Source organism: Dipodomys ordii, unplaced genomic scaffold (assembly GCF_000151885.1).
Source record: "Dipodomys ordii isolate 6190 unplaced genomic scaffold, Dord_2.0 Scaffold242, whole genome shotgun sequence".
Taxonomy (NCBI): Eukaryota; Metazoa; Chordata; class Mammalia; order Rodentia; family Heteromyidae; genus Dipodomys; species Dipodomys ordii.
Window position 1 is genome coordinate 1,509,690 of NW_012267458.1, and position 21,385 is coordinate 1,531,074.

A 21,385-nucleotide genomic window follows, 5' to 3' on the forward strand; every position below is an offset into this window, starting at 1 on the left:
ACAGAAAATATAATAGGAAAAGAAAAAGTTAGAAATGGAATAAACTTGTATAACTTTTTAAATTTGTTCTCTTACAGACTGAAGACAGGCTTTAGCATTGATCATGGTTTCAAATAGTCCATTTTTTTATCTTAAATCTTTATGGAGGCTATTTTGGGTATCTATTATAGGCTGACTGGGGAATGGAGAGGAGTGATTAAGAAGTAGTTTTGGAGATTAACCACAATAAGTGCTTAGAAAAATACATGCAGTTTGGAAAATTGTTACCAGAAATTTTGGGTAAAGAAGACAGAATAGAAACTGTTGAATACAAAAGTTCAAGGCAGTCTACCTTAAGATTAAATAATGATTTCTATTTGAATTAGGTATTTAACTCATAGCTATAACTCATTGTTAACATAATTGTCAAACTTTTATACAAGTATTATATAACTGTGGAACTCTTGAAGATTATTGTTGTTTTGCTGATTTCTGCTCTCAGAGACACTCCTATTAGATTTTCACCAGTATATTCTGTGATATATTGACTTAATTATGCATGCAAATGAAGTGTAGCTTACATGTAAATGGATATTTATACCATAGTACCGACAATCTGTGCCTCTTCCCATTCTTTGGACTAGATATGCTACATTTTTCTGAAGTTAAGTTATTCAGAGGTTTGAATGGAGAAAGGTTAGAAAAGGAAGAAATGACTTGAAATACATAATACATTGAATACATAATAGTCAACATACATATGTGAAAGCAGAATCAGGTAACTTGATGGAATGGGTGGAGTTGATGGGAGAGAATGATTGAAGGGATGACATTGATTAAGATGCATTATACTCACCAACTTACAGGTTGAACTGAAACTTGTTCACAACTACTTAAGGACACACAACTATTTAAGTAAAATAGACATGGCACACCACATGACATAATATTTTTGGCTCATATTAACCCTACTATAAAGATTCCCAGTACATTAGGCAGTTTGCTGTTCCAAGTTATCACTGTGTGAAAATGAGAGAAGTGGAATAAATCATAGTTAAAGCCCCCTTGTAGTTTTCTCCAATTTTGGATTAGACATCCTCAAAACACCACAGAATAATAAATAAACGGACCACAAGATGGCGTCTGTAGCTAATGAGTCACTTAAGTGGTATACTTTTATTTTCTTGAGAGAAGTAAAAGGAAATTTTAAAAAATAATATGCAAATCCTGTTATTTCAAAGTCACAGATATTTCTAAAATTACAAATTGGCAGACGAGTCTCTGAAGCTGACTTTAAACTTTCCTAAAAATGAAATTCAATGAATAATGTGGAGCTATTGCCACATGATAGAAGTTACAATTTCCTGGCAACATCATCTCACATTTCCGTATGGGTTGATGGTACTTCAGAATTTAAAAAGCTGCAGTGCCTGAAAGATTTTGCTAATGATCAGATCTTACATCTGATAAGTTAGATACCACCTCAAATCAGATCTTAAATCTGATGCAATATCACTATACAGATGTTTAGTAATCATAGAATATTAATGTAATTACATCACACCATATTATATACTGTTACATATGCTATATATTACATATTCATTGTCTTCACCTTAGGCAATGATCAATAGTTTTGCCATGATATTGATGCAGTGTAATTCTACATGTTTGAGCTTCAGTATTCCCTGAAGTGTAGCTGGTATTCTCTGTGCTCACCACAGACAACTTTAAAATCCTTAGGAAGCAATCACAGGGAGACAGCCATCATGGAACTCTCTTAAAAGATACTTTTTTTCTGTGGGGAGAGAAAGTAGATGCGTAAGAACTTTTGTCTTAAAATGGGAATTTCTGGTTTTAAAATAAGTTTGGCTTTTATCATATCAGATAATACATATTGTTTCTGTTTTAGGCAACTTTCTTGTTATTTTAGTTTATTGTCCTTGAGGAATATTGATCCTGTTAATTGTTAATGATGTGGTGTTTTGGATGAAGCGAAGCTTTCTCGCAGCTTTTTTCATGAGCAGATTGGTGCCATTAGCTCAGAGATAGGAAGTAGTGTGGACACTCTCCAACCGTGGCTAAGAGTGTGTGTTTTGGAGGGATAGAACTTGTGACTTTAAGCAAGCTGACCTAGAGGAACTTATTTCAATGAGTTTCATCCTCATCTCTAAACACTTGAAAATAAAATAGCTCTTGCCTCTTTATTTTTTTTCTTTTCTTTTTTTTTGGGGGGGGTCAAGTTGTGAGGCCTGAACTCTGGGCCTGGGTGCTGTCCCTCAGCTCTTCAGCTCAAGGCTAGCGCTCTACCACTTGAGCCACAGCGCCACTTCCAGCTTTTTTCTTTTTGCTTATGTGGTGCTAAGGAATCGAACCCAGGGCCTCAGGCATGCAAGGCAAGCGCTCTACCACTGAGCCACCTTCCCAGCCCATCTCTTGCCTCATTATAGAGTCATCTAGGTATTAAAATATACAGATACACAGACAGGAACATGCATAATGGGATATATGAAGATTAAAGTTGCCAGCAGGTCACCAAATGTAAGCTGCTCTTAAGCTTTCATGCACGAGAGTCTCAACTTACATACATCTTAAGCCACCATCTTTCCTTGAGCTTGACATTGTGAATATGAAAATATAGGTTTCAGCAAGGCACCCATGATTCATGACTGTAATCCTTGCGATCTCAGGAGGCTGAGATCTGAGGACTGCCAGCTGAGGCAGAAAAGTCTGTGAGACTCTTCAACTAACTACCAAAGAGCTGGAAATGGGGCTGTAGCTCAAGTGATAGAGTAGTAGCCTTGACCAAAACAGCTCAGCAACAGCACCCAGGCCCTATATATATATATATTTCAAAGCTACTGAATGAATGAAAACTATACCTCAGGGTCTAACATTATACTTCATAAACATTCTTTTTTTTTTTTTACTTTTGTGAAAATACCGTACAGAGGGGTTACAAGTGCATGAGCAAGGTAATGAGTACATTTCTTATCAAGCATTATTGCCTCCTCCTTTGTTTCCCCTTCCCATCCCTTCCCATCTCTGCCTCCCCCCAATTCCCCACCTCCTCCCCACCCCCCGGCCAAAGTTTTAAGGTTCGTTTTCCAACATAACATCTTGTACATCTCATTGTTGCATAAACACAGGTTTCTTACAATTATACCAGCTGTCCTGGTGATTGAAGAGCTTTCTCATATATTTATGAATCTTATCTTTGGAGGGTAGTCATAATGATATCAATACCACATATTGGAAGGAAGGTCAAGTTTTAAGCTCGCCACGTCCTATACTGGATCAAGCCTAGCAGATGAGACAGACTGGTAAATTACAGGCGATCTCATGTTTCAGGTTTGTCAGCTGTAGTCAGCCTCTTGACATCCGTTCCAGTTCTGAGAGGAGACATGGTGGACAGAGCCCTTTATCCTGTGAATAGGGAAATTGACCTAGAGATACTTCAAGGTTTGCCAGAAGCCACCGTGGTCCCACCCACTGCCTCAGATCTGACACATTAGGAAACAACAATGCTGCTCCTTAACCCTGGAAAGCTTCCATGGGTCGCCAGATTGTAGCTAGAGAAACAGCATTATCGTCTCTAGAAACCTCCATCCCATCTGCTTGTGGGATGACTACCCACTCGTGAAAACTGAGGAGACCTTCAGCTCCGCTCATGGCAAATGCCATTACCACTTCTGCTGATGCAGCAAGAGATGTGGTTTCAAAATGAAAAGTGTACTTTTTGCATTCAACTTCCATTTTTTCCCCTGGCATCCCCTCTTGGGAGAAACAGCCCTGTGCTCACAATTATCTCAGCCTACCTAAACGAGGACCGCCCGGCTTCCATCCGGATGTTGTACTGCGTGAACTAATACGAATGGAAAACGATGCCACCTCATCCCCCAATAAACAGAGAATTCTCCTTGTTGATTTCCCCCTGGTCTTCTGAGATTCTGACTTAAAATGAAGCAAGTGGTAGCATAAAGCTTAGACCAGCAGTGCTGACTGAGTACTTTCCCTTGCAGATATTGACCAGCTTCCCTGATTGTCATGATTTAAAAAAAAACAAGTAAAATAAAGTGCCTAAAACCAGGGAAAAGTCAAGGATAATAAAATCGCCTTTTCAAAAAAAGTTAAGGCCAGGCTCATGCTAGGTTTTGAGATGTCAGTTGTTGATTTGCTGACTTGCAGATCCATCAGATTCCACAGTACTGTTTAAAACTGTGTGGTATAACCAGTCAATTTCTCAAATGGCAGTTTGAAGCCAGCCTACGCAGATAAATCTGAAAATTCCATCTTTAATTAGCCAGCAAAAAGCCAGAACTGGAAGTATGGTTCAAATGGTAGAGTGCCTTACTGGAGCAAGAGCATGAAGCCCTGAATTTTAAGTGCCAGTACTGCCACACATCAATAAATAAGTGTTAGATATTGTCTTTTTAAATAAATGACTTATATATTAATCTGATGTATATGCAGAATATCAGGTAACTGGTGGAGTATTGGCTGGAAGGAACAGTTAAATAAGTGTTTATTAGTAAAATAGATGCTAGTAAGCTTCCAAAGGAGAAGAATCAGCTAACCTAAAGAGCTACATAACGCCAGGTCAAATTCTTAGAGAACTTAATGGTCAGGAATCTGAGTAAAGATCAGGCTTCAAGTCAGGCGAAATTTCAACCTGTTAAGCTTAGAAGACAATAGAAACCAGATTGTCACTTCCTTCATGTTCAGAAAGCAAAATACAGCTACTACCCTAGCCAGTAATTAGCATCAGTTATTCAATATATCCCTTCTCTATACTCATTTGCAATTATTGAATGCTTGCCATTCACTTACTGTGGGTTAACTCAGTCTATCCATTGAGATATGTATTCCCAGAAATAAATAAAAATGAAGAATTTCCAAGACACGTGTAGGGAACCAGTTTCCATACACTCAACTTCTATATACTCTCTTAGGTACTCTTTCCTGAAGTTTGATCACTGATGCCAGTGCATTTTCTTGCCCACCTCCTTCCAAAATTATCCTTTTACCAATTGAAATAAGGAAAACAGCTCATCCTGTTCACCAGTGACATTAAATCTCCTCTAGTGGGGATATAGGATACTGGTGCTTCTCCATTTGTTGATGAGTGAGCACTAGCTATGCTACTTAGGAAACCCATGAGTTCAGAAATGTAGTTAGGCCATTTAGGCCTCAGTTTCTCATGTGTAGATCAGCAAGCACTGTATGATTTAAAGAAACTGGTTTATAAAGCAACTATTACAATATCTGAGGACTTACATTGGTATATGGTTGCTGCATTTGTGTTATCCTATGCTATTTTTTCTGCATTGGCTCTGATCAAAATATGTAAATCTTCATTCTGCCTGTAGTATGGAGAATGGTAAGGTGGTTGTTAAATAGCTAATTTGCCTCTTTTACCATGTTTCACTGTGCTTTCCATTGCTTACTTTGGAAATGAAAAACTTGATCTTAGCCCAAGGATGAGAAATGATTGGAAATACATATTCCCAGGGAGAGTCAATAGGCATGTGTGGCTACTGAGTTCTTCAGCCTTAATTACACTAGTTGAAGCAGAATATGACGGCAAATAGAGTAATTATTTGAGGATTAATGCCATCTTTGGTGACATTCGGATCAGTTATTTGACGGGAAATGTCAACAGACTATTCAAAAAAGTTGTTTTGAATTTTACCTTGAGGATATTTAGAAGTTAGTTTCTTTAGATGGTTGTTTAGATGCCAGATTATGTGTGGTTTTGCAGAGAAGAAAAGAAAGAGTTGTAGAAGCCTTTTCCACCCACTTCCCCCACCTTCTCTTCCCTTTCCCCCTCCTCCCTCTCCCCTTCCTCCTCCTTCCCCCCCTTATTCCCCCTCTTTCCCCTCCTCCTCCTCCTCCTCCCCTTCCTCCTCCTCCTCCTCCACTTCCTTCTCCTCCTCCTCCTCCTCCAAGCAAGTACTTTGCTGCTTAAGCCCTGAACCCAAACTAGGTTTCCTTGTGTTTTGTTTTTAAAGCATTGTGGATAGTTTTTTTTGGTATATTGGTAGGGTTTATTCAATATTTCGTTCGATTTTTTAAATCATTTTTATTATCTTCAAATAGTTATACTAAGAGCTTTCAATTCAGCACGTCATTTGTGTGTATAATGAGTCTCGCGATCAGGCCCTCCTTCTCCACTCTCCTCCTCCTCCCATCTTTCTACCTTCACTCATCCCCTCAACATTCCTGGTGCCATTTTCACGTGTGTACATGGAGTTCTGTGGCTGTATTCACCTCCTAGCGTTCTTGTCAGTGCTCCTCCCCTTACCTTTCTAAGCCCCTCAGACAAGCCGTGTTTCGGTTTCTGGGGCTTCATTTTGTTCAATTGTCTGTTAATATGGCCAAAGAAACTACCTTGAGAGAGTGAGGGAAGGAGTGACCATGGTCCCAAAAGACATGTACTGCTTACCTGGTTATGTAACTGTATGCCCTCTGTACATCACCTTTATAAGAATAATTGTATTTTTAAAATGCAGTCTTAACAATTAATCTTTGCCAACTCACAGTTAATGTCGTGGGATTCGAGTCCCTCTGTGGTAAGACATGCTTGCGCCAGCTCCACAGCATGATGTGATCCTACACCCTGCCTGTATAGATGCCCATGCCTTCCTGACAAGATCCATGCAGCTCCCTCTTTTCTCTAGATTTGATTGATTGATTGATTGTTGGTTGTGGGACTTGAACTCAGGACCTGGGCACTGTCTCTGAGCCTCTTTATATGCTCAAGGCTAGTAGTGCTCTACCACTGGAGCGACAACACCACGCTTTTTGTCTATAGAGAGCCACACTTTATTCTCTCCTGGCACTGGGGTAATAGTGTTACGTTTTAGAGACTGCTCCATGCTAATCTTTCAGCCTTTGGGGGTATTTTCCTCTTATTTGCCAGTAACCCCTCCTCTAGAATTAAGGAGGGATTTAATCCCTTTATTCCCTCTTTTACAATTAAGTTATGGGAAATTATGAAAATCCTGGCAAGATGGGTCAGCAACGGGACAGACTGCTGTAGGAATGGGTCTGTGGGGATTGATGAAACCTTGTAACACTAAAAGCGAGCTGTTCTTGATCTCTACCTGGTGTGTTTCTATTTGTCAGTGCCTTGCTACCTGGGAGTCATTCTTGACGTCACAGACTGAGCTCCACCTGGAAGAAGACTCTGAAGATAAACTGTAATCCCATTGGGGACTTCTGTTTGATCTTCGGGAAGACGGCATCTATCAACCAAAGTTATTCTTTCTCGATTTGCTGGGCCCTTCTCTTTATAATAAAGTCAATGGAAAATATGAAAACTGACAGTTTGAAAACTCAGGTCATTGACATGAATTTGGAGATACAAATATATCCATATAGACATATAGGTCTATGATAGGATATATATATTCTGTAGACATATATTGATCTATTATATTATATAGATCGATATGTATCTATAATGGCATACAAAGATTCAGCTTGATTTTAATTATGTTCTTAAATTTATGTGCCAATGATTGCATATAGAGATTTTTTTTCTTGAATACTGGACTGTGGAACATGACATTTTAAATATGATGTAAAGACTCCATTTTAATAAAAGTTTTAATAATAAATGGCTAAGTATGGTATGTTCTTTTTCTATTAGTTGATCAACCCTCTGAAACAGATTCTAATATGAATTCAAGTCAGTGCTGTTGGCTCATGCCTGTAATCTTATCTATTCTGGAAGTTGAAATCTAAGGATCTCAGTTCAAAGCTAGCCTGAGCAGAAAAATCTAGAGAGACTTGTCTCCAATTAAGCCAGAATTGGGAGTGTGACACAAGTGGAAAAAACTAAGGGATAGCACCCTTAGTTCAAATCCAAATACTACCACCAACACAAACAACAAAAATGAGTTCAGCATTTGTTAGCAAACATATTATACATTCACTTTTGATCATAACTTTCTCCAAAACATTACTTTGTTTTTAATAATTTGAAATTAATCATGTGAATATTGTAATGATTTAACATTATTAACTACTCCAAAACATTGTTGAAACTTCAGTTGCTACTATCCCTAACTAAAAGAACTTCCAGAATTCATTTATTATTAACTAGGAATCCTTATAAAAGCATATTGCTACAAGTAAAATAGTCTCTGTTTTGGTATTCTCTGCCTGCCTCCACAGAAGCTTCTGAATATTTCTCTCCCTGGCAGTACTCCTCAAACTGCACTGTTCTGATGTGTTTCATCCAGACAGGTTGCTTTATTTCACAATCCAATGAGAAAATAAAAAGACACGTGCTATAGTTTCCATACAGCCTAACATAACCGTAGTTATGAATCATTTTAAGTTGTATCCTTTTAATTCCTTCTAACATCCTAAATATGCTGCTTTTATAGTATAATGATAATACCTCAACAAAAAAGGAAGCATTTTGATTATTTTATGTCATCTTGACTAGGCTTATGGAAATGCTCAAAAATTTGGACAGGTATTAGGAGTGTTTCTGTGATGGTTTTTGTGAATGAAATTCATATATTCCTATATTCGGGTAGCCTTCCCTAATGTGGGTGGGGATCATCTAATCAACTGAAGCTTTGGTCAACTAAAAAGACTGAGTTAGAGCAAAAGCCCCCTGCCTGCCTTTGAATTAGGGACACTGATACCTTCCCATCTTTGGGTCTGAATTGAAATACCACCTTTTCCTTATATCAAGCTGCTGGCAATGAACCATTGGCTCTCCTGGGTCTCCAGCTTGCATCATTCAGATCCTGAGATGTGTCAACTTCCATGATGAACAACTAACTCCTTTTCTGCCCCTCCCCACACTCATGTTGACTAAGAACCCCAACAATACCTCAGTATTTTCTCTTCCTACATTTCTTCTGAAACTATACTACATGGTAAAATACAAGATTCAGAATCTTCTGGCTACTCCACTCTGCCTAATCCTTCTGATTTCATTCCTCTGAGCTTCTTGTGTCTGCACTAGGATCGTGTCAGTTTGGACTTGTGAAACTCAGAGTTTTCTTGTCCTTGCTCCTGCAGTCTCCCTTTAAGGCAGTCAGTGTCTGTACTACCGTCACGCAGAGGGAGATGAGACTAAAGAGGGTGAGGTGGAAGGAACTATTTTGATTTATATTTCAATACATAATTCCAGTCCTTTCAGGCTTTCTGAGCCAATCAGAAGCAAATTCCATTTCTTATCAATTGTGGAGTGCCACTTAGGTGCCAGTTCTGTTGTAATTTCTTGTAGGTTCCTTTCAACTTAGAGAAAAGCATAATTTTACCACTATCTCCATCATTCCTAAGGGAACTAGAACTTAAAATTTTATTGGACCCAAGATGAACAGATTGGAAAACTGTAGACTAAGGATCTGTACATTTCTGCGACATAGACACTTCCTGCTCATTGTTCCTCAGACTCCTAAGACTCCTACACATGGACCCGTGTGCCATGGGCATCATGTTAATCTGCTTGGTCTAATTCAGTGGTCTGCAGGGAGACTGGGGTTCTGCATTTCTAATGTGTTTCCTGGGTTACTGATGCATCTAGGCAATCAACAGCCATGTGTCAGCCATTGTGGAATGACACCTGCTGGAGTATTCATGATTCAATGATGCACATGAAAGCCTCGCATGAGCCCTACAGTCACACTTCAGCTCATATTCTCTCTCTCCCTTTATGAGTGACTTGCAACTTCCTGTGACCTTAGGAAAGTTACTTAATTTTCTATTACTTATCCCATAAAAAATTACTAGTAGTACATAGCTAATGTGGCATAAGATAGTTATAAAGGCCTGTCCATATTAACATCATAGGTTAAAAATTGTTTTAAAAAATCAACTTTTAAAAAAGGATGGTTATAACTGTTTTCCAAGACACATCTACTTTGATCATAGGCTGATAGGGAAAAAAAGAGGAGTGGAGGAATCCATTTTCTGCATATTCTGAAGCAGAAATTCAGTTATTAGGTAATAATAAATCTTAAGTAGAAAACTGACCAAGAAAACTTCTGCAAGTCCTAACCATTTTAAATCACAGAAAGCTTAATCAAAATATAATTTTATCCAGAAACACATTCATATCTACCCTCTATCAATTCCATATCTACCCCCATCAATCCCATATCTACCCTCATCAATATAAAACTAATGTTCCTGCGTGTTTAATAATAACTTTACATGAACTCTTAAAGTTGTTGGAGCTAGAATTAAATTCTAAACATACTGGTTTGTTTTTAAGGGCATTTTAGCATTTAAAATTCTCAGCTTTTGTGTTCACTATCCTAGGCCCTAATTTCCCATCTGTGAAAGGGGGAAATTAATCTGCCAGCTATACCCTGCTAGGAAGTGTAAGAATAAATTACACAGCTGCCTTTAACTACTTATGTTGACTGAGACAAGGCTGGTAACTAAGTTCTTCATCCACTTCTTCTTCTTAGACACAGAGGAAGTAGGGACATCCATTTCCTCCCTGAATAAATCCAGAGATAGAGCATGCTAATGTTCATCTTTACTAACATGTGTCATAATGAGCCAACTGAGGTAGATCATAACTGTAATCCTAACACTTGGAAGATTTAGGCAGAAAGATCAGGAGTTAGAGGCCAGCCTGGGTTCTAGGGCAAAGTACATTTGTGTTTATATTAAGGTGTCTAGAAGGGGTATGTATACATGTGTGGTATGTGAATAGGTGTAGTAATTAGTGGAAAAGCATGAGTTGAAATCAATAGAAAATAAGCAGAAACACAAAATCAATAAAACAGGAAGCTGGCTGCATGCCCAAATATTGCTCACTTCTCTCAATTCTTCCTTTGGGTTGCATTTCCCCCAGGTTTGAAAGTATGTTTGTATTCATGTCCATAGTTTATTAGGCAGTTTCTTTAATGTGAGGAGCAGCAATTTAAGGTTATAATTAAATGTGTTCAAAAGAGATCATCTGAACTTCCAAAGTTCCTATTTACATGTCTCTTAATGTACATCATGGAGACCAAAGAAACTGTGTTTTTTATTCTATAATATGACTGTGTAATCGCTTGGTGACATCTGAAGAGCAATGCTTTGTTTTGTTTGTTTTCCACTTGCAGGAAATCATCTCAGGACATGAAATTTCATAACTAATCAGAGCTGGTTAAATAAGGCATTGGGTAATTATGCAACAAAAATGTTCTCTCCTTACTTGGAGTACTCTGATGACTGGTTTGAAGATTAAATAATTATTTTTGTAATAGTTTATTTGAACAATATGAGATTGCAAATTTGCAGAAGCACTTCCCTCAAAAAACCCCTCATCCACTTGTTCAGAAATGCATTCATTCCCCAAATATTCCACCACCTATAGGCACCAGAGATCATCTTTGTGCTATGCAAACAATAATACACAGTCAAGTGGATGTAACCTGCAATAAATAATAAGTTTGCTTCAGTAGTGTGTACAGCAATCTCTTAAGACTGCATTTTAGAAGTACCAAAAATTAGGAGGCTTAAAAGAAGAAAACTTGACTGTCTTATAGTTTGAAGCTAGAAGCAAGAAATCAAAGTGTCTGCAGAGCCAGGATATTCCAGATGAATTTTTTAAACTTCCTAATACATTTTTGAATTGTATGTGATTACAGAAACTTGGGTGAGGATAACATGAACTTTGTAAAGTTGTACTATCATTATAGAACCCAAGGTTTTATTGTTTCAGTAAGTGAAAAAAGCTGGAATATAGCAGGATAGACGCAATATAGAAGCAGGAGAAGAGCAAGAGAAGGCTAAAGCATCAAGAAGAGATCCAGGCTCAGTGCCGGAACATGTCTTCAAGCCTGAACACAGACTTCTTGCCTGGCTAAGAGCTGCTCTGGAAGGATTGCACATGCTCATTCCCCATTTTATATGTCCATTCAGAGTTCCATATCAGTTGCTTAATTTTATAAATTCCTCAGTATAACATATCTTTCTTAGAGTAACATCATAGTAATCTTCCTTTTTCCTACTCTTTGCTATTTTATTCTTCTCTCCATATAAATACATATTATATATAATTGATATTATATATTATTCATTTATCTCATTTTTGTCAGTCCTGGGGCTTAAATTCAAGGCCTGGGCACTATCTCTGAGCTTCTTTTGCTCGAAAGTAGCTCTCTACCACTTGAGCCATAGTGCCACTTCTGGCCTGTTCTGTTTATTTGGTACTGAGGAATTGAACCTAGGGCTTCATTCATGCTAGGCAAGCACTCTACCACTAAGCCACATTCCCAACCCAGCCCATATTCCTTCCTTCCTTCCTTCCTTCCTTCCTTCCTTCCTTCCTTCCTTCCTTTTGTCTTCTTCTTCCTGCTCCTTCCTTCCTCCTCCTTCTGCTCCTCCTCCTCCTCCTCCTCTTCCTCCTCCTCCTCCTCCCTTCTTCTTCTTTGGTCATGGACTTGAACACTGGACCTGGGTGCTGTCCCTGAACTCCTCAGCTATGGCACTTGAGTCACAATGCCACTTCTGGTTTTCTGGTGGTTAATTGGAAATAAGAGTCTCATGAAGGCTTTCCTTCCTGGGCTGGCTTTGAACTGCTATCCTCAGATCTCAGCATCGTGAGTAGCTAGATTACAGATGTGAGCCACCAGCACCCAGCCCTTATCCATTTCTTACACTTACACTCTTAACATTGCATGCTCATATATTAATTTTCCTGTTTCAGGGAATCTTGCCATTAGGAGTTTGGATTCGTTTTTGGTTTGTTTAGAATGGTTTTATTTCAAGACAGGGTCTCATGGTGAAGTCCAAGGTTCCCTCAAATCTGAGCTTCTCCTACCTCAACCTCACAAATGGTGGAATTACAAGCCGAAGTCACCATATCTGGTAAAGAATTTAGATTCCGATGAGTCAAGAAAAGAAAAAGGGAGGAGCAGCTCAAGTGGTAGAGCTACAGCCTGGAACCAAAACAGCCAAGCAAGAACCCAAGGTTCTGAGTTCAAGCCCTGTACAGGCGCACACATGCACACAGAGCAAAAGCTAATGTGTTACCAAGGGGGAAAACTGTTAAAATCAATATTTTTAGAGGGAAAACTTTTGGTTTAATTATTATATCACAAAAACATAAAGAACTCAAGATGGCTTGATGGCATAATTTGCATCTTTGGTGAAGTATAAAATGCTAAAATAGAAAATGCAACCACAGGACTGTAATTACCCATGTCTAAACTTTCAGACTGAACATAATAGCTCCAAGCTTTGTTTTTCCCCAGAAGGTCTTATCCAGGCCCTTGCTTTCTAGCAGGTGAGATCAGCCGAGTGCTCTTTAGAAATACATGACAGAGGTATCGAGAACTTCATACACCACATTAGTGTTTGCTCCCCTAAAGCCAGCCTGCTACAAATACTGGAACTGGAACCTATTCTGAGGAATTCATTTTTAAATGGAAAAGAAATGCATGAAACCCGACTGTAACCAGTAAAGGTTCTAATCCTCTTCATCAGAGAGTAGCTAGCTATTAGTGTCATGACACAGAATTCTACATTCTGTAGGAAACCATGGAGATGAGTTAACTTAGACCCTGGGATTTTCAAAGGTCTTTTTGGCTAGACTTTGTAGCAGGAGTATTGTGTGCTCAGCCATGACCCTACACCAAGGGCAGAAGGTTTGGTTTAATGATCCATCTTAGAAATCCTGATAATTTTTAAACACTGCTCTAAGTCAAAATGTTCACTTGGCATTTTTTACAAGCAGCTGAGAAGCCATTAAGGCTGGAGCAGAATGCATGAGGGAAGGGGGCAGGGCTGGGATGGTGTCAGGGTGCTCATAGGACAGGTCATGGGATGTGTTCTCTACTTCCTACACAAATGAAGTTAAATGAAACTAATTTTTAAGTTGAAAATTCAGAAGCTAAAAAAAAAATGTTATAGGGCTGGGAAGGTGGCTCGGTGGTAGAGCGTTTACCTTGCATGCCTGAGGCCCTGGGTTTGATTCCTCAGCATTACATAAGCAAAAAGAAAAAAGCCAGAAGTGGCACTGTGGCTCAAGTGGTAGAGCACTAGCCTTGAGCAGAAGAGCTGAGGGACAGCACCTAGGCCCAGAGTTCAAGCCCCACAACCAGACCTCCCCCCCAAAAAAAGATATAAAAGCCAGTTTATTGCCAGGCGCCGGTGGCTCACACCTGTAATCCTAGCTACTCAGGAGGTTGAGATCTGAGGATCACGGCTTATAGCCAGCCCAGGCAGGAAAGTCTGTGAGACTCTTATCTCCAATTAGCCACCAGAAAACCAGAAATGGTGCTGTGGCTCAGGTGGTAGACCATTCACCTTGAGCTGAAGAGCTGAGAGACAGTGCCCAGCCCCAGAGTTCAAGCCCCACAACTGACCAAAAATCAAGTCAGCTTATCCTCAAAAACAATCATTAAAGCATATTTGTGACTTATTTTTTGGTGGTACTAGAGTTTTGAACTCAAGGCCTTGTGCTTGAGTTCAGATCTTGAGTTGATGGAGCATCTGTTTAGCACATATGAGGTCTTGAGATAAATGGCTAGCACCACCAGAAATAGGAGGATGAAATGGAGGAGGAGGAAGAGGAGGAGAAGGAGGAAGAGAAGGAAGAGGATGACATGTTATACACACAGCATGGAATAGTATTCAAACAAGAACAATGGAATTATAACGTTTGTAGGAAAATAAATGAAACTGAAGGTCATCATGCTAAATAAAATAAGGTAGGATGAGAAAGACAAATGATGCATATTCTGATATATATATATATATATATATATATATATATATATATATGTAGAATCTAGACCTAAAAAGTCACATGGTGTAAAATAGGAAACATTTGGGAGTGAGAGCCAGTGGGAGGGGTAAGAAATGAGGAAATGTGAAGGGTGGGGGATAAATGGGAGTGAAATATTTTATATGTATATATAAAACACAACAAGAAAGGAAGAGAGAATAACAAAAAGTAATAAAAGCAAAGTTTTTCTACACATTTTATTAGCATGAATTGGTTGTACAAGGTTTTGCTCTGACATGTCCATATATGCATAAAAGTTATTAGATTGGAGTCATCCCTCTCCCTAAACCCTCTCCCTCCTCTTCCCAAACCAATTTCAACAACCATTTTCACATATCAATGTACAATATTTTAACCATATTTGCCTTCCTTCCTGCTGTCCAGTCACCCTGCTTCCTTTCATTGCTACCCCACACTGGACAGGAGATATTTTACCTTCAGTCATTCATTTTCTGAAGGGATTTTGCCATGGTATTTCACACGTGCATGTACAGTAGTCTACTTGGACCAACCCGCTCACTTAACTCTCATATTCCCAACCACAGAAAGTCCTACTGATCAAAGTTTGTTATATGCATATATAGAAGTAGCACAATAAACCTTTTTTGTGCAATTCACATATGCTAGTTTAAAAATATATACATTCATCTCTCTATTTCAGTTTCTGGTCTCTATACTATTTTATTCAGTAGTAAACAAGTGTTAATTAGTGTGTGTGCCAGCCGATGTCATTGATGCCTATATTACTGGTGAAAAATAAGACATCATTGTTCATACACAGTTACTAATCAACACATTCTACTGAATCTAGACATCAAGATGTGGATGCCAGAATCATGCTTAGAGGAAAACTTGGCTCTAATCATTAAAACCAGAAAACTTTCAGTAATGTGGTTATAAATGCATTTGCCTTCCTGGTTTGTATTTACATTGTATTTGGGAAGAGATATTTTAATAGGTCATTTTACAGCTCACATTTAAGCATGATTATAGTATTTAACCTAGAGTAAATATAACTGGATAGAGCCCGATAGTGTGTGTTATATAATTCACAGGGTTCTTCTCTTATGATAAGACAAATGGTTTTGTCCTTGATGGAAATGAATGGATAATCGGGGGGAAACATTAACAGCCAGAGAGACAGAAACTTTATTACTGACTTGGCATAGTTAATGTATTCCTTTTAGCAGTCAGAAATCTTTCATAAAATAGATAACAAAGAGTCTAATGTATAATCCTGTTTTGAGTGGATGGTTATATTGAGAAATCTGACACCCCGTTGTTCGGAGATCAGAACAAGCGCAAGATGCAAGGCCCATCTACAAGGCTAATTGCATTTTGTGTCACACATGCATGGAAGTGAAGGAGAAACCCCCCCACACCTACCCCCCTCCATGTGGGAAGCCTGCTCCCTTAGAGCCCTGCAGCATGTTTAAACAAATCTTTTTGCTCCCCTTCATTCACTCACAGAAGTAATCCGTCACCAAAAAATCTTTTAAAAAGAAAGTAAGAGGAGAATGGAGGGGATGAGTGGCGTTAGGAGAGAGTGGGAGAAAGATGAAAGGAAGGATGCAGATCAAGATGTGTTGTGCTCAGAAACTAACAGGCTGAATTGGAACCCTTTGTACAACTACTTAAAGATAAGAACAATGTTTTAAAGAATAGCAACTAGTACAGTATTCCAGCATGCATTGCTGCCGATGCTCTCACAGGAATTTGGGACATTTGACAGTGAACTCATTCACTTCTCTCTTAACATTCCATTTTCCCCTATCAACTGGAGCTTTGAGTTTTCAAAAAGTGCCTCAGCTCCAAGATGGGTCTTTGTCCATGGCTCCTACCCCCACTGGCATCGAAGCCGTGATCACACTACCTTTTCAAACCCACAATCCTTTGGGAAACTGTGGCCCCAGATGAATATAAGTTGGTAACCATGTGGTGTCGATTGCAATGGGACACAGTGACCATGCTTCATGCTCTGTGAGTGACAACTTCTTCCTGGTTACTTTAATAAATTTGCAAGCAAGAGAAACATTGTTTTTCTTATCGTGAATCTGGAGTAAAAGCAAAGGCTTCCAGACACCCATTTCTAAAAAAGAAACATCAGAACTGGACAATTCTGTTATTTTATAGTAACAGTAGTTGCTATCTTCTGACAGATACTGAGTCAAGCACTTTGTTGGTGATTAGCCCTTGCTCCAGATTATAACCTGGACCATTACATTTTCTCAAATGAGGAAAGGAAGGCTGCAGAAAGAAGGTGTTTACAATCTAACACAACAATCAAAACCATGCTGAGTGTCACTGGCTCACACCTGGAACCCTAACTACTCAGGTAGCTGAGATCTGAGGATCACAGTTTGAAGCCAGCTTGATCAGGAAAGTCTGTGAGCCTCTCCAGTTAACCACCAAAAAGCTGAAAGTGTGTCAACTGGTAGAGCACAAGCCTTGAGCAAAACAAGCTCATGGACAGTGCTGAGGCCCTGAGTTCAAGCCCAGGACCTGTGCGCGTGCACACACACACGCGCGCACACACACACACACAATCTGAGAACCAAGGTGCAAAGCCAGTCTGGACAGGAAAGGCCATGAGTCTCTTTTATCTCCCAACTAACCACCAAAAAGGCATAAATGGAGCTATGGCCCAAGTGGTAGATGGCCAGCCTTGAGCACTAAAGCTAAGGGACAACACTACTCTAAGCTGCCTTCCTGGGGCCTAAGAAGTCAGGGTTTCAAGCCACTGCACTTCCCACAAGTCTTCAATCTACCATAAAAGAGAGCAGTTAATTCTCCCCAGCAATGTCCCTTAGAGAGGGGAAAGAAGGTCAGCTTCCGTGTCAGGAAAAGAAGCATGGCCTGCTGCTACCACAGCCAGCATCTGTCACATAGAGGAACCTCGTAGAGCTGCAGAACAGATCTGGTGATTTACCACAAAAGACTACCCATAGACATACTGATGAGGCTTTTACTGTCCCTCTCTGAGAACTCTACTTCCTAGCATTTTTGCAAAGTTAGGGCATATATTAAGAGATTAGGCATTTAAACCACAAGAATGTAAAGAAACATTGTTATTCATTTTAAGTTTTGATTCTTCCCCCTTCCCAAATGAAAACTTCTGTTCTAAAAGAAAAGCTTCCATTCGCACTATGAGGAAAAACTATGAAGCAGGTGAGTTGGTACTATAATGCTGACTAGCATTTCCATTGGTCATGAACTCATTAGGAAGATACTCAACTGTTTATCAGATGTTGCACGAGGCTGGTAAATGATCGGCTTACATAGTCATTGGATAAATGTTGAATCAGCTTCTTGCTAGAGTGTCTTGGATTCTGTCAGTGGGAATGTTCTTTCTATTTATGACCCAAAAGTGGAAGCATTCTAAGATCGGCTGTGATTTCCTCTTATTTTCTTTCATGCATACAATGCAGTCTCTGGACAATTTGCAAGTACAGCTATCTTAGATCCAGGGAGTTTTAGCATTGCTGTGACTTCAAATCCTTTCATAAAAAGCATTACAGGAAATAAAAAGGTTCACAGAGGTTTGGTTCATGGTTTGTACCTCCCAGAGCCTCCCACACAAGACTGACTTGCAGATTCCTGTGTGGGCCCCATGAAAAGCAAGTTCACCCCTTTTCAGTTGACTTGGGGCCTGGGGGGGGGCGTGTCAGTGAAAGAAGCTGTAAGTTGCTTGTTATTTAATGGCTCAACCACTTTTACCTAAACTGCTGGTGAGTGTTAAAGAAGCAAGCAATCAAGTTAGGCGGACAGTTCATTTTACCAGTAAGCATGGTGTAGGCTATGGATTCAAATTCGGTTTTTCGAGTTAGCATGATTTTACCAACACGATTATATTTTTCTCTTTTATAAAGCATTTCTCTTGTTATGCTTTTATCTGTATAGGGTTTTTTTCTTGTAAAATCAAACACGCACATGGAACGATCTCAAAAGATGGACATATAAAAATGAGTAATCTCTGGATTTATTACTTTAGTTTGTTGAGCAGAACTTGAAACTGATCATGAAGGTGAAGTTAACCTATGAAGGTTGAACAAGCCCTCATTCAACATGTAGGCCACATGTTACTCTGTTCTCCCACTGTAGAGGGCTCTGAAATTGCCTCAGTTTACATTTCACAGCCATTTGCACAGACAGTTCCTAAGGTTTCCATGTAAAAGCTGCAGTTTTCAAGGGCAGAGTTCTACTATTTAGGACATTATCTGATTGCTCTGAATCTTCTACAGGCTTCAATGAACAGACAATTAGGAGTTCTTGTGCTTGCAGGATACTGCAGATGCTGGGTTACGATTTTCCTCTCCCTGTGCAGGATCACTGAGAATGAAGTAGCAGAGCCTTAGCTTTGGGAAACTAAGCACACATAGTCTTTAGCCAGATGTAGCTGGCCTTCCTTACCTCAGCCCTCTGACTCAAGGACCTCCAAATTATATGAAACCTGTCATATCAGCCATGCATGCACAAATGCAAACAGGAAATCTTATCTAAGACCAATACCTATTCTGACCCACAGTTGGGTCTGTTTGCTAAAGCATATTCTGACTATTAAAGGCAGTAGCAAAAGCAACTGGATTGGCAGAAGTCTCAGCTGAGTTACGGTTTGGGATCATTGTATACAGATTTCACACACAAGGATATTCTACTGAAGTCCTGACAAAGCCACTGTGTCTTGGTAAGCAAGCTGATTCCATATGGAATTCATCTCTGCCTTGTTCTATCACCATCTACAAGGGGGAAACTTAACTCTGCCACATTACTAACTTTTCTGGATGATGGTGAAGACCACAATTGTTTGAATATAGTAGCAGGATTAGTGGCCACCATCTGGATGCCCATTGGCTCATTCCTGTAATAGTAGTTACTCAAGGCTGACATCTGAAGACCACAGTTCAAGGCCCAGCCTGGTAGGAAGGTCTGAGAGACTCTTTATCTCCAAGTAAGCACCCAAAAGCCAAAAAGTAAAACTGTAGTTCAAGTAGTAGAGTACTGGCCTTGTGCAAAAAAGATAAGGGTCAGTGCCTAGGTCCTGAGTTCAAGCCCCAGTACCAGCACCAAATTAATTAATTAATTAAGGACCTCTCCTGTCAGTTTACAGAGTACTCCCCTGGATAATCCTGAATTGGTACTCTTGGCTTGACAGACCTTAGGCCAAAAACTCAGAGGAAAAATAGCCAACATAGTAGGCATATGCAACTCTAATTCAGCTAATAGAGAAAGAAAATTTCACAGTATTTAACTCAGCCCAAATTCAAAGGCATTTTCCCTTCAATCCAGCTTGTCATATACAGAAAGAAAACAATCAGCATTTACATAGACAGCAGATGTGCTTTTGGAGATGCTCATTATTTTTTTGTGTGATACAGAATCGAGGAGAATCTCACATCATATAAAACTCCTGTGAGAAACAACCACCTAGTAGATGCTCTTCTTTATGCTCCTCTGCAGCCTCTCCAAGCACCATGACGAAGATCAAGCCTACATTTGTAAAAAGGAACTTGGATATCAAGAGAATGCATTGGCCAACTGCCATGCCAAGTCAGCAAGTACAGAAACAGCGTGAATGTGCAATCTGAACAAATACCCCAAGACTGGGCCAAGTGAATGTCCTACAAGGATCTATTTAACAGTGCAGTGCACCGTGTTGTAAAAGTATCTAAAAGAAGCTGTGGGCCAATGGCTCATGCCTATAACCCTAGCTACTCAAGAGGCTGAGATCTGAGGATCATGGTTCAAAGCCAACCCTGGGCAGAAAGTCCATGAGACTCCTATCTTCAATAAACTACTCAGAAACAGCCAAAGGTGGCACTGTGGCTCAAGTGGTAGAGTACTATCCTTGAACACAAAGAAACTCAGGGACAGTACCCTGGCCTTGCCCTGAGTTCTAACCACAGGACTAGAAAATCATCATCATCATCATCATCATCATCATCATCATCATCATCATCATCATCGAAGTATCTGAAGCAATATAAGCCCAATGTGGGCATGGACTCCTGGTTCTGAATATAGCCACTAATCTTCCTGTTCTTTGAAACATTTTTCTGCCTGTGTTTCACAACTCACTGTAGACTAAGGAAGATGACAACTCCTGATTCTAAGAAAATATCAGTGGGTGACTGTTCAAAATTGCAATTGTGGTTTGTGGTACCCAGTGTGTAGTCTGTTGATCCCAACATCCTGGGAAAACAGTGAGGATTCCTGTGGTGCATCTCTACTCTCTGATAGGCCATTTGCACACTGACAAATAGAATGCGTTACATTGTCAACTCCAGTGGAGTTCTAGTATTACTTGTGATGGTTTATGTGTATTTTATTGGGGGTGAAGCTGTCTCATATAGGAAAGTTGCTACTGTAATAGTACCTGGGGAGTTATGAGAAGGTGTGTTTTCCCAGAAAGCTATCTTTGGGGAATTTTTCTGCTCCTGGAGAAATCCCTTTTTACTGGGAAAATGATAAGGCCTGTATGCATTATATCAAGAGGGATATTTTTCACCAGATAAAAAAATTCTTCCTGACCCACTACCCAAAACAACCAAACTTTTTTTTTCAATCATGGGGCTTGAACTCTGGGCCTGGGCACTGTCCCCGAGCTCTTCAGCTCAAGGTTATCGTTCTACCTCTTGAGCTCCAGAGCTA

General features: G+C 39.6%; 1 protein-coding gene across 1 annotated transcript in view; it reads left to right on the plus strand.

Moving 5' to 3' along the window:
* Positions 1–7,569, plus strand: part of Snx7 (sorting nexin 7) — a 74,986-nt gene extending 67,417 nt beyond the window's left edge. Inside the window, exon 9 of the mRNA XM_013036038.1 lies at positions 7,108–7,569. Coding sequence (XP_012891492.1) covers positions 7,108–7,185 — 78 coding nt within the window. The 3' untranslated portion in view covers positions 7,186–7,569. The remainder of the gene's footprint in view (positions 1–7,107) is intronic.
* The last annotated feature ends 13,816 nt before the right edge of the window (positions 7,570–21,385 follow it).